The sequence below is a fragment of the Psammomys obesus genome, unplaced genomic scaffold, assembly GCF_907164565.1.
Source record: "Psammomys obesus unplaced genomic scaffold, mPsaObe1.curated_primary_1811, whole genome shotgun sequence".
Classification (NCBI taxonomy): Eukaryota; Metazoa; Chordata; class Mammalia; order Rodentia; family Muridae; genus Psammomys; species Psammomys obesus.
In genome coordinates this window covers 1645486-1661789 of record NW_026596125.1, presented here as the reverse complement: position 1 = coordinate 1661789, position 16304 = coordinate 1645486, and the positions used below count along the sequence as shown (strand labels likewise).

General features: G+C 49.4%; 1 protein-coding gene across 2 annotated transcripts in view; it reads left to right on the top strand.

Annotated features, from left to right (window-relative positions):
* Nucleotides 1–7419, top strand: part of Slit1 (slit guidance ligand 1) — a 139582-nt gene extending 132163 nt beyond the window's left edge. For both annotated transcript variants that reach the window (XM_055591540.1, XM_055591539.1), the window contains 5 exons: nt 1332–1462; nt 1902–2056; nt 2973–3261; nt 3520–3731; nt 4510–7419. In XM_055591540.1, the coding sequence (XP_055447515.1) occupies nt 1332–1462; nt 1902–2056; nt 2973–3261; nt 3520–3731; nt 4510–4748 (1026 nt within the window). In that variant the 3' untranslated portion in view covers nt 4749–7419. The remainder of the gene's footprint in view (nt 1–1331; nt 1463–1901; nt 2057–2972; nt 3262–3519; nt 3732–4509) is intronic.
* The last annotated feature ends 8885 nt before the right edge of the window (nt 7420–16304 follow it).

The following is a 16304-nucleotide window of genomic DNA, read 5'->3' as shown; positions in this document are numbered from 1 at the left end:
GTGTGGGGACTTTGTAAAGGTTTCTGAGTCATCTCTGGGACAACTGTGGAGTGATGATATCTGGAAAACTAAGCTGCCAGGGGCCTTGCCCAGAGGCCTTATTCTTACCTTCTGCTCCACTCTGGCCTCCAATGCCACAGACAGACATGTTCTGAGTGGCCAGAGTGACTTCTTGGTTTGTCTTTAATCAACAGTTTTGGGGGTTCCTAAGTGCCCTTTTTGGACCACCAATTTCATTTCAGAACATCATCCTGTTGAGGGGAAAAAATCAGGTTCAACAAATGATGAAAAATCCGGCTGTTTTGATGAATATGTCCCAGAGGAAGAGAGGGAAGCAGATTTTATAGCCTTTCACCCAGAATGCGTATAAACGCTTGACCCCTCTCCCTCAGATGCCTTTCATGGGCGCACATGCACAATCCCCTCTCCTTTTCTGTGCTCCTTCTCTTCCTCAGTCTCTCACACAGGCTCAGTTCCCGTCTCTTACATCGTCCTCAGCAGGACAGCAGGCAGCCTATCCACCTAGCAAGGCAAAAACCTCAGCCCCAGCCCCAGCCCTAGCTCAGGATAGTCTAACCTCTTTAGGAAGTGCCATTGTCACACACTAAGAGACTCTTCTTTGCCTGCACACTAACTCAACGACCAGTGCTCTCAGGGGAAGCTCTCTGATTGGCCAGGTTTTTGTTGCACACCTATTCAAATCCTGACCAATGACTGGGTCCATGGAAACGAGCTAGTGTGATTTGCCTAGCCCACATAGCGGGTCTATGTGCCCACTCTATGGACCAGGGCATCAGGATATTTAATGGAAGAATGTGGGAGGTGGGGGCCTAAACAGAAGGAAGCTAGCGCGTCCTCCCAGGCAAAAATACGTACACCTCCAGCCAACCACAGACCCTGCTTCCCAAGCAGCTCTCTCCAGCCTTGACTGGCTCTAGCGGGGAGAGCCTTCCCACTCATGCCTTCTCTGCAGTTCCTCCCTTTGTAGCAACTCCCGACAGGGGGCTCCCACACCAGGCAGTTGGTTGCTGTGGTGGCTGTGTACTGCCTTTTTCCCGCTGGGCAATTGGTCTTTAACCTGTCCAGGCCCCAGGCAGCCTGTCTGCTCCGTTGCCCAGTGCTGGCCAGTCTGTAGTGAATGACAAGTGAACCTGGAACTGTCAGCCACCCTGAAGGAGGGGTGTCTGGGAGGCTGGTCAGACAGAGGAGAGGGGAGGGGATGGTTTTCATATGACGTCACCCTTCAACTGTGAGTCCCCTCTGTGCACTTACCTACCGGGTGCTGCTTCTGTGAGGGGTGGCATGGAAGAGAAAGTACCTTTGCCTCTCAGGTGTCCACAGCAGAGGACAATGGGATCCTCCTGTACAATGGGGATAACGACCACATCGCAGTTGAGCTGTACCAGGGCCATGTCCGTGTTAGCTATGACCCAGGCAGCTACCCCAGCTCTGCAATCTACAGGTAAGAATTCCTAGGCTGTCAGCCTTACTCAGGTGGGCATGCCAGGATGGGGCTCCTGAGCCAGCAGGTGGTTGTTGAAACTCCAGAAGCTTGTCAAGAAGGGGCCAAGAGGAAAGGCCAGTTGGTCTCCCAAGTCCAGCCCACTTGGAGTCGAGGCCCCTTGGCACCCATCTTTCTCCAACCCACCTCACCATGGAGGCAGCCTCTGGAGAAGAAGCTTTCTCCAAACGTCTGAGCCTCCCCGGGGCCTCAGGAAGCAGGAGTAGGAGGTATCAGACTAGAGCCCCCCTTCAGCCCTATGCTGTTCTCCCTGAGAGACTTGTCTCCTCAGGAAGCAGTGACTGGGTTGATGGCCTTTCTGAGATGAGCTTACTTAGCCAGGGTCTTTCTGAGGCCCACTCCCTGGGTGTGGATACCGCCTACCCCCATCTCCTTGCAGTGCTGAGACGATCAACGACGGGCAGTTCCACACTGTCGAGCTGATCACCTTTGACCAGATGGTTAACCTCTCCATTGATGGCGGCAGCCCCATGACCATGGACAACTTTGGCAAGCACTACACGCTCAACAGTGAGGCCCCTCTTTATGTGGGAGGTGAGGACCCGCCAGGCAGAACTACAGTTAACCCTTTCCAGGCCTCTCCAGCTAGCTGGGGTGACGGTGTCCCCAGACAGGGACCTCTTGTCCTTTGTGGTCTGAGGCTGGCCAGGATAGCTGGTGTTGGGGCCAGGGAGATGCCAAAGAATGAGGTAGTCCTACCGAGTGGTTAATTTGGTAAGCGTGCTGCCCTGGCTGGGGTCTAGCTGCATTCTGGCCAATCCAGACTAACCAAGAAGGATAGCCAAGGGGCCTAGGGAGGGATTGGTCTTTCCCAGTTGTCTTCCATACCATGGACCCTTATTGACTCTGGACCAGAAGGGATTTCTTATATCTGGAATCCATTTCTAGTCTTGGACCCTCAGAGGCCAGAAACACTGCAAGAGACTCAGCACAGAGTCCATACAGCACCCGAAGTGGACCTGCAGGTGCTGTAGGCCAGGACCCCTGTCCACCACCTGCAATCATCCCACGGTGCAATCCCAGCTCTGTTCCTACTAGTTGTGTCTTTTCTGATGAGCCACTGAGCATGTCCAATAGGGCAGGCAACCTCTGCCTCTGAGTTGCTGCATAAAAGCAGGTGGCAAAGTGCTCAACACGTGAGTATTTTGCTCTGGTTGGGGTCTCCAGAAACAAAAGCAGATGTCTCAGAGGGAAGGAAGAGTCCTGGGGGAGAGAGCCAGACATAGGGAACCGGGATCCCAGAGTCTTACTGCTCAACTGGCCATGCCTGGCCTTACTCTCAGCTCTGGTCTCAGAGGAAGCAGACTTCCCATGTCTTCCTGAAAAGGAGTCTGGTCCTCCAGGGTGGCAAAGGGCCTCTGCAGAGACAGGACAGAGCCCAAGGGAAAGAGCTGTCTAACAGACATGGCCTCACCCCAATTCAGCCTACTGTTTCTTCCCATCACCCCAGGAATGCCTGTAGATGTGCACTCGGCTGCCTTCCGCCTGTGGCAGATCCTCAATGGCACCAGCTTCCACGGTTGCATCCGGAACTTGTACATCAACAACGAACTGCAGGACTTCACCAAGACACAGATGAAGCCGGGCGTGGTGCCGGGCTGTGAGCCCTGCCTCAAGCTCTACTGCCTGCATGGCATTTGCCAGCCCAACGCCACCCCTGGGCCCGTGTGCCACTGCGAGGCTGGCTGGGGGGGCCTGCACTGTGACCAGCCAGTGGATGGCCCCTGCCATGGCCACAAGTAAGCCTGGGATGGACCAAGAGAGCCATCACCCTCGCCCATCTGTCCTTTTTTTCTGCAAGTCCCACTCATGGCAAGCACAGCCTCACCTGCTGTATTTTAAAAATCTTTAAATCAGGGCATGTGGCCCCCATCTCCCCCCATGACCCTTTAAATCTTGGGAATAGAATCAAGTGCGATGTCAGGAGGGGTGGGGCCAGCCTCTGGCTGGTCCATGGGCTAGCCCATCCTCACAGTTCTCTTCTCTGTCACTTCCAGGTGTGTCCATGGGAAATGTGTGCCCCTCGATGCTCTTGCCTACAGCTGCCAGTGCCAGGATGGGTACTCAGGGGCTCTGTGCAACCAGGTCGGGGCTGTGGCAGAGCCCTGTGGGGGTTTGCAGTGCCTGCATGGCCACTGCCAGGCCTCAGCCACCAAAGGGGCACACTGTGTGTGCAACCCAGGCTTTTCAGGCGAGCTGTGTGAGCAAGGTCAGGGGGCCCCCTCCTGACTGCCCTCTGCAGAGTCCCTCCCTGTCATTCTGCTGTAGCAGCTTCATGTTATCATCCTCGAACCCAGCAAGCCCTCTCATCCTCATCCTCCCCTCTCCTCTGGTACAATGGAATTTGGTGACCCTCCCTCTAGGTCCAGAGCTTCACCTTCTCCATCTTGTTGGCCCAGCCTATTGGGCAGTTCCCTTATCTAGGGCCCTGCCCTTCCTGGCTGAGGTCTCCTGATGAGGAGACCATCCAGGTACACTCAGTAACAGCTTCTGGCCAGATGTGAGCATCTTGGTCTATCAGCTTTGGACCTGGGTATAGCAGGATGTCTGAAGGTTGAAGGATTTCTTCCCAGGCTTCCCCTGGGCCCCTTTCACCAAGATGCTTAGGCTAGATTCCACGCTGCAGAGGCCGGGGAGAGGGAGGCTGGAGAAATCCGGCCTTGGATACCATAGGGTCGTCCTCTTCATTGGGGAATGCTTCCAGAATGCTATCGCCTCCAGGCCTCAGCTCTTCCACACCTGCCCAGTGGGAACCACCTCACTTGGCAGCCACTCTGGCCTGGAGGTCCTGGGCAGCCAGCTGCTTCCTCCTTCCCACAGCATTCTGTGGTCCCAGGAGGAAGCAGAGCACAGGTGCATGCAGAGATGGGGGAGGGCAGAGGGGTGAGAAAACCCTCCCAGAGTAGCACTCCTAGGACATTGCCCTGTCCCTCTCCTGCTTCCCACAATGTGCCCTGAGGCTGTGTCTTGGTGTCTGTCCCATCCAGAGTCCGAATGCCGGGGGGACCCAGTCCGGGACTTTCACCAGGTCCAGAGGGGTTATGCCATCTGCCAGACCACGCGCCCGCTGTCATGGGTGGAATGCCGGGGCACGTGCCCAGGCCAAGGCTGTTGCCAGGGCCTGCGCCTGAAGCGGAGGAAGCTCACTTTCGAGTGCAGCGATGGGACCTCATTTGCTGAGGAGGTGGAGAAGCCCGCCAGGTGTGGCTGTGCCCAGTGCGCGTAATGTGCAGGTGGCACACTAGCAGCTGGGCTGGGGCAAGCATCACCAGGATGGCGCCCGGGTCCTGGTGGGCGCAGGGACACTGAGCTGCCTTTCCAGTGGACTGCACTGCCAGGGCAGAGGAGCAAGGCCCCGGTCTGCCGCACCCTCTCCCAAAGTGCCTTGCACAGATAGGCGCTTAATAAATATTTGTTGAATGAATGTGTGTGTGAGGTCAGGCCACAAATGGTGGCAGAATGGTGGCACTCCTCTGCCTGCTACCTGGGACTGAAAAGGGGGTGCTAAACTCTGTCTCCACTAGCTTCTCCCTGAGCCTGCGACCTCGAAACAGTTAATGTCCCATAGCCTCTGGCTCCTCTTAGGACAACCACCTCCAGGGGTGTTGTGGCCAGGCTTCTGCAGCCATGCCTACTGGCACTTCCTGTCATGGGGAAGGGACTGACCTTCCTCCTTGAGTCCTATGCTCTATTGCTTCTACAGGTTGTGAAAGAGGCTAGGGTAGGGTGGGGTTTGCCCAGGGCCAGGCCTGTGAATCCTGAAGTATAGGACGAACATGTTAGCTTCTATGAGGGGGTCCTTGTGCTTGCGGTGGCAAGGCCCCACCAAAAAGGGAATGAGTTCTTGGCTCTAGCTGAATAGACATCATGGGCCACAGAAGCAGCATTGGGCCTAGGTTTCCTAGCCAAAAGCTGCTGGTGCCTCTAGCAGAGGAGGGATGAGGAGACCCCTCAGCTGGAGGCCTGGTTTGGAGCATTGTGCTGAGTATGCAGCGAGAGGAAGTCAGATGATACTAAAGGGGTCCTTGTGATGTGGCTCTGGGCAGACTTCTGCCCCTTCCAGGCTTTAGGTCTCAGCTGTGAAGCAGGGAGGTAGATGGGAACCATGTAGATGCTGCCACTCTGGTCTCAGGAGGGAGGCCGGAGAAGTTAGATCCATTTCCATTAACTTCATTAGCAAGTATTTGTGTGTCTAATCTGAAGTGGGTTCTGTGGGAGAGAACCCACGTGGCTCTCAGCCCTGATGTGAACTAATGCCTGAGGACCATGCGGTGCCCAGAATGGGCCAGGCCATAGCTACTCACTCTGGGGCTTTGCTGTGAAGGCTGTTTGAAGCCACTAGATACATGGCTGGCTGACAAGAGGGGCCTCTCTTCCTTGCAGAGTGGAATGTAGAAAGATGAGGTTTGAGCCTAACAGGGAGCTGCTGAAGGGAGAAAGGGTTATAAAGAGCCTCCCTGAGAGGCTGTAGCCCTGGTCTGTGTGTGGAGGTGGGCCAGAGGTGTGAGCATGCCTCTCTCTCGGCTCTGTATGTACAGAGGGTGGAATGGCCTCATGCCTGCGTCACTGCCTGTGTGGACACCGAGAGGAGCCTCTGGTGCTGGTGAGGGCACAAGTCTCCTGGATTTGAGAAGAGGGCACCTCCTATCACAATGGCTCTCAAGCCAACCAGGCTCTGGGGTGGCCAGAGAACCTTGCCTTGATCAACTGGCTAAGTGTCCTCATGACATGCCAGGACCCAGGACTCCATTTTCTTATGGCCCCGAGCAAGGGCTACAGTGCACAGATCCACAACTGGCTAAGAGGGCAGAGGCCCAGACCTCTAGGGGTTTTAACCAACTCTGCCTAGCATTTTTCTCTTTCTCCAATCTTCCAGGTCATTGTGGGGACCAGGCTGCACAGGGCAGAAAAGCTTAGGCGTGCATTTTGACATCCCTTTCCAGAAATAAAGGTGTTCTGGCCTCAGCCCCATGGAAGTCACTTTCCCAGCCACTGTCATTCCCTATTGGCCAAGAAAAGCCAATTCTTGGGCTTGAGAGGCATGGTGGCAGGTTTGCTCACAACGCTGAAGGTGGGACACCTGCAGTGAGGTGATGCTGCACTTCCCAGGGCCTTGGGATGGGAGGTGAGAGGCTGGTGCAATGGTTCCAGAGATCCTTGTGAACACTGAAGGCCCCTTCACACCCACAGCCCTCACACCACTGAATCTGAGGGTCAAGACTCATTGCAAAGGAGGGCAGCAAAGGCAAGAGACCCCTGAGCCCCAGGTTCAGCTTTACCTTTGAGTTAGTCTGTACCTTGCAAGCCAAGGGCCTGGGCTATCATTCCCATCACCTGTTCACACCTGGGTTTGCAAGGCCAGCTAAGAAGGCGGCTGTGAGACAAGCCCTTTGAGAAATCATCTCCACATTGTGTTCCCCTTTGGTAAAGATCTTCAGTTTGCTTTGTGGTCAACACTGGCTATTTCCATTAGATGTGCACAGCAGAGACCCAGTGGGGCAAGTCCTTAAGGAACTGATACTCGGGCAGCACTGCTCAGAGCCCTGTGGCGATGCTAAGAAATGGAAAAGGCCATCTTTGTTCCTTCTTTGCCTGCTGTTAGCCTAACCGTGAAAGTATGTCTTTATACAGAATACTTACAGATTCTAATATATATTTGTATTTCATTTTGTTATAGTATTTTTATATGTTAAAGTCAACCTCCAGTGTCTTATTTTGATTTCCAGATGCTATGTGGTTGTGACCTTTTGTTTGGGGTTTTGGTAGTCTTGTTTGGGTCAACTCTTAGAAACTGGCTTACAACAGCCCCTGAGGGAGCTGCCCTTCCTTTCCCCACAAGTATTGTTTTAGAATGTCAGTATTGTCTGCTGTCTTCCATGTGAACATGACATTGATTCACTGACTTTCTGACTGCCTGGTCTCTTTCTTCGCAAGATGAGCCTGCTGCTATCAGTGTGCACCCCAGGGCAGAAAGGCTCTGGACTACCACGCTGGCCACAGTCATCACAAGCAAGATGTCTGCTAACCCTGCTGTGGCAAGGCCTGTTCATCCTGAGGGAAGGGAGGTGTGACTACCTGGGGTGGCTGCTCATTCTTATCTCCTGCCAAGTGTTTACAGTGACACCAATGTTTTCAGAGTGTTTGCTTACAGAGTCACTTGCACATTTAACCAGAAATCTGAGGGTCTTGGGGCATCCAGGCAACAGAGAGCAGCATATGGTCTTAAATAATCCTAGTAGGACTCTGTGCCCAGGCCAGTGGAGCAAGGGGGAAATATACACCACACTAGAACACTGCACTTGGGAGACAAGGATCTGTGTCTGGGAGGCTGAGCACCCCCAGATAGGTCCTCACAGCTAAAATGACCTACTAAGTCCTCCACCAATGCCAGGGCCATGAACTGATCTCACACGAAGACTGTAGCAATGTTACAAAGCCCCTTTAAGAGCACATGACCTCTTGAAAGGGCACAGGGATGGTAACCTGGGTTAGGGATTTGGAGAAGGAGATAAGCCAAGTGAGCAGGGTTCCTTGGCCCATCGTTTTTATTGCCGCCTCTGATTAAAGCAGTGGTACCAACAGGAGCAAATGGAAACCCACACAGCTAGAGATGTGGCACCTGAAGAGCACTTCCCAGCCTATCTGTACCAGCTGGTTCTCACCATGAGCTAAATGTGTTAGCTTAAAACAAACTCCCCCCCCCCAAAAAAAAAAAAACCCTAGAAACCCTAAATTCTGAAATGAAAAACTTAGTTTTAAACTTTTTTTAAAAAATCCTGAGCTAAATAAACACATCTGTAGACTGGAAAATTACAACGTCAGTGTTAAAGCAACCCCAGGGGCTGCTAGACAGTCACCACATGTATTCACTGAACGTAGCTGAGATGGACTGACCCAGGGGTCTCATGCGTCAATCATGACCTTGAACAGACCCACTTCCAGTAGAGACAGAAGGATCCAACTCGGCAGATCACAGATGGAGCACTGGCAAATGCAAGGTTTGTTTTCTGCCACATTCCACCGGTCACAGGACTGGACAGTGCTGGCTGGGCTGTCCTATTTCGTCCCCTCAGGATGAACACTGGTACCATTCCTGTCCTGTCCAATGGACCCCATGATGCTTCCATTCTATTTTCTGTCCTCCAAAATGAGGGTATTACTCACAGCAGGACTGATGGTGTAGGGCAGTGTCCAGCCTCCAGGCTGACACCGTCCACATGTGCCAGTGGGCAGGAGGCTGTGCTATATTCTGTTCCCTCTCCAGTGATTACACAAACACACTTTAATATCAAAGAAGTTTAATACGCTGCAATAAAATAAGCGCCTTGAAAAAGCTCACAGAACAGATGTCAATGTTAGAGAAATCCCTCCCACACACCCTCTAGCTCCTATCCCCTTAAAACCAAGCCAGAAAATCCTGACCACCATGGGAATCCTTCCAAGCCTGGACTTCAGTGTGGGCCCCTTTATCAATAACAAGAACACAGTTATCTATGTGGTCCAACAGGAAAAGCGAAACACAGAAGCACAGAAAGTCTACAAGATTTCAATATTTAAGAGACTTGGTACATACTCAAAGTTAAAATAACTCCAACTTTTATAGCTATACATACTGTTTTAAAGCAACTTAATATATTTTTTAATTTCATATATACACTCTCAAAGGTTCTTCAGGTGAGGTATGTAAACATTGTCTAATGAAAAATTTTCAATGTTTCAAACCAACAAATTCACAGCATACATTGAATTTTCATCCATTAAAGACACAGTAATTTCCTATACTCACTAACAGTGGAGTCCAGGCCCAAGAGACACGTGCTGCCCCTACCAAGTGGCCATTTGCAGATTCTTCTCACTTCACTGGTTTGAAAGGCGCTGGGGGTAGGGAGGGCTGGACCCTCCGGAGGCCCCACCCTTGGGCATCTGGAGCACTGGCTACAACTCACAAGACAGCAAAAAGGAGCACATCCAAAACACCTACAGGGTTGACCTTGGCAACAACACCAGGAGGGACCAGTGAAAATAAGGAACGGTGGAGGCTCAGCTCCCTGAACCTGGAGCTGGATCCGAAGCCCCTGCCCTAAACTCGTTCTGAAGGGTTGTGGCCTAACAGAAGCAAAATCCAATGCACACCTGAGCTTCAGTTAAGTTGTATGGGCCTCCTAGGACCCCCAGGCCCCTCAAAGGCATCAACACTAGCCTAAATTAGGGCACTGGGCTGTGCTTTTCATACAGGGTGGGGTTGAACTTCTTAGTATCATAATGCATATGGGAAAATAATGCCATGAGATCACAAAGATGACCAGAGCACATGGGCACTGGCCTAGGACCTTGGAGGAGTTCAATTTTGAAAACCACTTGTTCCCTGAGGGTAAACAGCAGGCTCACATTGAGATTAAGCGAGGCTAACATGGGGAATTTTCATTACAAAATATCAATGACTTAGGAAACCTCCAGCCAGAATTTCTATTTCACCCCCATATCATCTACAAGACCCTCCCCCACCCCCACTGTAAGTAGTCACCTCCCCAACCACGTAATGCAGGGCAAGTTCTTTCCTCTGCGCGCTTCCGGGCGCAGCAGTGGAAAGTTTACCTTAATGCACCCACTTCAATCTAAAAAACACTAGTGAAAAATCCCAAACATCATCAGAAATACAAAAAAGACATATTCCAAAAGCCTAAAAAACTACATCGCTTCTAACAATGGTTATCTGGGTATGGGGTGTTCCTTTTCATTAAGTTTAGGACGGTCACAAGGAAAGGCTGCTCAACAGAGCTGGGCATACTAAGAGCCTAGCCAACTCTAGAGACCAGGGACATCTCGAGCCAAGGCAAAGAGGCAGAAGGCAGGGCATAGGCTGGCTTCCCAAGGTGAGTCAGACAGAGCAGGGGGAATATAAGAGGCCACATGTCTCCCTGGTAAAAATTCCTTACATTTATTCTATGGCCAAATGAGCTTTGTCTCATCTGTTCTGGAAACTACAAATTTCTGGAAAATTGCTAACTTTTTGATTGGTATGTCCACTTTTGATGTGTCTGGTGCTGGCAGAGTTCCCACACACTGCTACAGTTTTGTGACATGGGAGCATGCAGAAGAAACAGAAGCAACAATTCAAGTAAAGCAGCCTCTTAGGAAAGGCAAGAGGCTTTGCAAGAGCTGTCTCCCAACCTGATCCTCTGAGACAACAGGACTGGTCAGCACCTGGAGTCGTATTGCTATGGGAACACATCAGAAAGAACACCTGGAAATCTGCTCTGCAGACCCGGGCACTGACCAATTTACTGTACACCTGTATATATATATAATATATATAACACAGCCAGATGAGAAGAGGGGGCAATTAAAGCTTGAATTGGATGGTCCATTACAGATCAAATACCCCAAACAGCTCTCAGCCTGCTGGTTTAGTTTCTTTCTCCATAAGTGAACTGTGTTATGAAAGAAGCCCACTACTCAAAATACATTCTTCTACGATACAATGCAAACCAACATCACTCAGAGTCTGTATACAGCACATGTAATAAATATTTTTAGAAAACTATTTACAGCATTACATCTTGTGAACATTTAGATGAGAACAGAATCTACTTTCTGCAAAAGGTTAAAAAGGTTTTGACTGTCTAGTTCAGTGCTAAATTCCCTGGCACCTAGTTACCCATTCACATTTCATTTCAACTTCAGATTTGCTTATAAACAGCATCTGAGAAAACATTCTCCAGCACTACCGTTCACATGCCTTCCTTGTTTAGAAAAGACAAAGGAAGGCCGTAAGGAAATACACAGACTACAGTTCAAGTGCATGACAGTAACCCCTACATATCTGGTCTCCAAGCACCCTAGAGTCCTGCAGCTGCAGGTCAATCCAGCCATCCTAGCAGAGTGACGCAGTGACAGACATGGTACCCATGGATGAGGCCCAGGGACTACAGAGCACGGTTCCACGACACTGAGGGTGCTATGAATTGCAGACCAGGACTCCTGAGAAGCAAAGCTGAACGCACTTTAGAACCATGGGTTACAAATGGGTGAAAGAGGCCACATCTGCGCAGATGCTTGATGAGAAGGGAGGAAAGGAAAGCCAAGGTGTTCTCAAGTGCTGTCAATGAGCAGAAGATGACATGTCTGTCACCTTTGGGTGTGTCAAAGGGCTCTCGTCAATCAATCCTGAGAGCCAGACTAGAAGCTCATACTGGCAACCACAGTGGTTTCTCTTCATTGCATAGACATGAGGCTGCTTGCCATGGGACTTCAACCATGGTCAATCTCTGCCCAGGCCATGGATGTGAACAGCTGAATATGCCAATGGGTGCATGTGTGAGTGGGCTTGGGGGAAGTCCGGATGCTGGGCTGAGCAAAGCCACACCCCTTCAAGCCCCACTTTGGTCTGTGATGGAACATCAGTGCGAACAGCATTCAGGTTCCAATCCACGTTGTGTCTACCCAAATACCGTAAGGGTTTCAAGGTTACAGCCTCCTGCCTTTACTGTGATGTTTAGGGGTTTGATAGCTGAGCAGGGGAGCTGGGAGAACAGATGGCAAGAATAGTTTTTGGAAAGCCCTTTTGACAGTTAGCTAATTTTTGTTAAAATAAATACTTTGTATAGAAGCATTTGAACAGGAAAATATCACTATTTACACAGTAAAATAAATTCCACAGTGGTGTGTATAAATATGTACTCTATATATCTGAAACCAGTCACTAATACAGTCTCCTAGAACTAAGAATGCAGATGCCACTAGTGAAATCAATTACCCTAAGATACAGTGGCTCTAGCAAGAATCCCTACCTGTGGTATAAATATACAAAATTTTGCAAATCCTATATGTATCTTTACCACAAATGCTTCCAAACACAACACACAGCTCTCACTACGAGATGTACAGCATGGTACCAATGGGAGTGGGAAAAAAGGTAATCACTGAGTGGCATTCAGACCTAGCCCACTAAATACTGTGAGAATCTAGTCATGAAGAGAGAAATTATTTTCATGTGACATGTCTATATTCAGCGAAGCACTTTGCGGGGAGGGTGTCCCAGAGAAGATGCCACCCAGAAGGGGGCCAGTGGCACAGGCAGGAGGGAAGAGGAAAGGCAAGGTACCAAGAATGGCTCCCCCAATGAGGAGCTGCTTCAGGCCTGACCAAGCCTGGGCTCTTCTGGCAAGCCAAAGGGTCCTAGACATGCTCGGCCTAAAGCTGCTGGTGTACGGACAAGACACTGTGCTTGTCTAAAGCAAGGCCTGGACTCAGCGTTCCAACATGCAAATATCAGTCACTTATGTTCACAGATGTTGACCAAACTTGAGAATTGTAAACCTGTGCATATCCTATACACAGGAGAGAATGGAGAACTATGGGTATGAAACGACCAGTTCCTGTGCTTCGAGAGGGAGGCACGACTGTAGGCTGTATGTTTACTGGGAATCAGCATGTGTCAGACACACCTGGTGAAATGTCAAGTTCACTGTGATGCGTAACTGCTTTAAACTAGACCCTAGTAGATATGGTATATCTACAACTCACCAGCAAGGATCTGATGAGCAAAGGTGATCTTTTTCTTCCTGACAAGCACTATCAGGAATGACACACAAGGGCTGCTGTGTGCTGAGATAGACAAGCAAGATACCACAAACCCAAAACGACTGCTGCAATGCTGGCCTACGTGCACCAAAAAGGAAAGAGAAAAAGAAAAGACAAGGAAAGACAAGTACTTAACAGCCCACACAATTTGATAATGACTTTTGCAAAGAACGGTACACTGACCTAAAAGGTCAGGCAGTTAAGTATTCTAGGCAGTGTGAACCAGTTTGTTAAAGGTTTTATTTCTGCTTTTCCAGTTCAAAAGGGTACAACCATTCTTCCAACCTCTGGTGTGTTCTCATACCATGGGCACCAGGCTGCTGTTTCAGGCAGGTGGTCTACGCTTTCAAGTGGCTTACAGACTGTGCACAAGTCAAACCAGACATGCCCTCAGGGTAAAAGCTTCAGTGTCTCCTTCCTCGTCACATATGCCTGTGAAGCCACCAATTGGCAGGTGAGATGAAGGGCTGTGTCCAGAGCACGGACAGAAACTGTCCCAAAGCTTGGAAAAGGACAGAGGGAACTAACCATCACTGGCTCAAATCCAAAGACAAAAGCATGAGTAAGGGCAGCTTTTGCACACTGCTCATCTGGTCATCCCTTGGTGCAGAAAAAAGGGATGCTTTGAGGTGACTGGTCCTACAATTCATTCCTTGCAGGTGACAGGAATCTTCAGAATTTTCAAGAGATGAAATATTTTGAAAGCTATCTCAAAAGGCTAGTTCCCTAGTTCTGCTGGGTTTAAGTTTTTAAAAATATCTTTTCCTTGAAAAGGATTTGGGAGCAACAAGCTTAGGTAAAAGTACCTGCTGTGTAGATACGAGGCCTGCTTTGGGTATACATAGAGATGGGGCTTCACATTTCAAGCATTTCAGTGGAAAAAAGAGTCATAAGAATTCAAAATAATTGGGCAGGGGTCATAGCCCAGTGGTAGAATGTCTGCCTAGCTTATGGCAGGCTTTACAGCACTGTCCACTAATGTGCGGTCCCCATTTCAAAAAAGTTTTTTGATCTGACACTCAGCTTCATTCTGGAATGCAGAACAGAAACTTATCCTTGAGTTTTGCATCGAGGGAGGACTAACACGCTGGAAGCTGACTAGCCTTGATGTAAAGATACAATCTATAACTCCTTAGTCACACTCAGGTTAAACACATTCCCCGACTCCCTATTTGTGTCATTCTTTTCTATAGCAGTTCAAAAGTTACCATTTTATTGTTAGCTTGCCTTTACTAGTTATTTTAAAAGCGTGTGACTGAAAACAGATCAATGGCAACACATTATAAACAGTGCTTTGGTTGTCACCAGACTTTTGTCTCCATGCTGTGGGACTTTACCACAAGTAACTGTTGGTGAGGAGTCAAAGTCCAACAGAAGCTCCCAGCTAATCTCATCAGGGGCAGGCTTGGCTCATTTCAGTAAACAAGTGAAGCCCGAGTCAGTTCTATGATTAGAAACTATGGGAGTGGAACACGGGCCAGGCCACGTAATTTTAGAACTCCAAAGGCAACTTGCTCAGGGGTTCTGGTCTCCAGGCTATGTGGCCTCACAGAGGGACTGGGGTAAGAGATTTAAAGGGAGATGCACTTCTTGTTAACAGGAGAGTTACTCTGAAGCTGTCTCAACAACATGCCTCTCTTACAGCAACAGCACACAGAAATGTGTACAAAAGAGAACAGAGATGGGGGCGGGGTGGGACACACAGGATGTGAGGCTGAAGGGGAGGAATCCTAAGAGGGATTATTTTCCCAAACAGGGGTTAGCAGGCTTCTTCAAAGATATAAATATTAATTATTCTAGGCTTTGTGGACACTTATCCAAGTAGTTAATCTGTTCCACAGACAATGAGTAGGCAAATGGGTATGGTTATGTGCCAACAAAACTTTATTTATACACAGGAGTGGCCAGCCCAGTTTGTATGCCTGTAATTGCTCCTTGGTAAGCTAAGAGGAAGCCTGCACTGACTGACCTGAAACCAGAGGGATGGAGGTGGCTATTGGCCAGCTTCTTCAGTTATTCAGTCTGTTCCTGGTATTGTGACAAGTTCAGACTTGCTGAGGGCAACACCACGCATTTCCAGTTTGCATCATATAGCATGGTATCATTTCCTACGGGACTCTCAGTTCTGCTAATCAATGAGTGACAGCTGTGCCCTCACGTTAGAAGCCATCACAAGGCTGGAAACAGGCCAGATCTTGATTTACAGCATCTGTCTTCAAGCTTGCTGATGACTTAGGTGCATGGTGAGAAATTTGCCTGTGCGGGGTGATACATAGAGGGTCCCTGGAGAAAAGGATGAGTGTCTTCTCTCTGAACCATCATAGAATGACAAGGCACTAATCCTACAGCCCGAATGTGGTTTAGACAGGAGAGTGTAGAATCTTCAGTTGAGAACCCCGTACCAAACAGAAAAACCAAAAGCAGCAAGACCCAGGGAATCCCTGGGACTAGCAACTGTGGCTCAATAGACTCAGATAACATTCCTATGCAGGAAGCTCCCAGAACAGAGAACAGCTTGGGGTCTTCCTAATGCACTGCAAGCCTGCCACATGCCTGAGAAAGAGCCAGGATAATTCTGCAAACCCCCCCCCCCCCAGGACAGCAGGCCCATCCCAGGAGCCCAACAGGAAAGAAAATGGGTCTCCCAAAGGCTGTGCTCTAGGGAAGCAAACAGAGCTGCTCTCATAACTCCTGAACAAAGGAGCACCAGACCTCTGGCATCAACTTCAGCTCCAGCCTTAGGACAGCCACTTTACTGAGTGCAGGGCCAGAAGCAGAATGCCTTGCATATGGTGGCAAGTCATATTTGTAAATGGCTACAGGAAGGAAGGAAAACAAAGAGACTAGAGTCAGGGCCAAGCCTGGAGATGCTGGGGGACGATTTCCCAACATCTGCTATGGGGGTAGAAACATCTACAGCTACTGTCAAGTTTTACTTTTGTTTTCTTTCTTCTATTAACAAAATCAATCAGCAAAAATAAGATTTAATAAACGTGAAACACTTAAAAAACTTAAGTGTGCTAATTGTGTAGAACGTTCATCGATATAAATGCAGTCACTACTACCAAGTGTAAGCTAATTTTTAAAGATGCCTATGCTGTTAGGCAGGTATATGATAAATGCTTCTACACAGCTTCCTCAAATACAGCCTGCCTCAAAGTGAGCTCTTAAAAATGGAAACACAATCATAAAAATAATG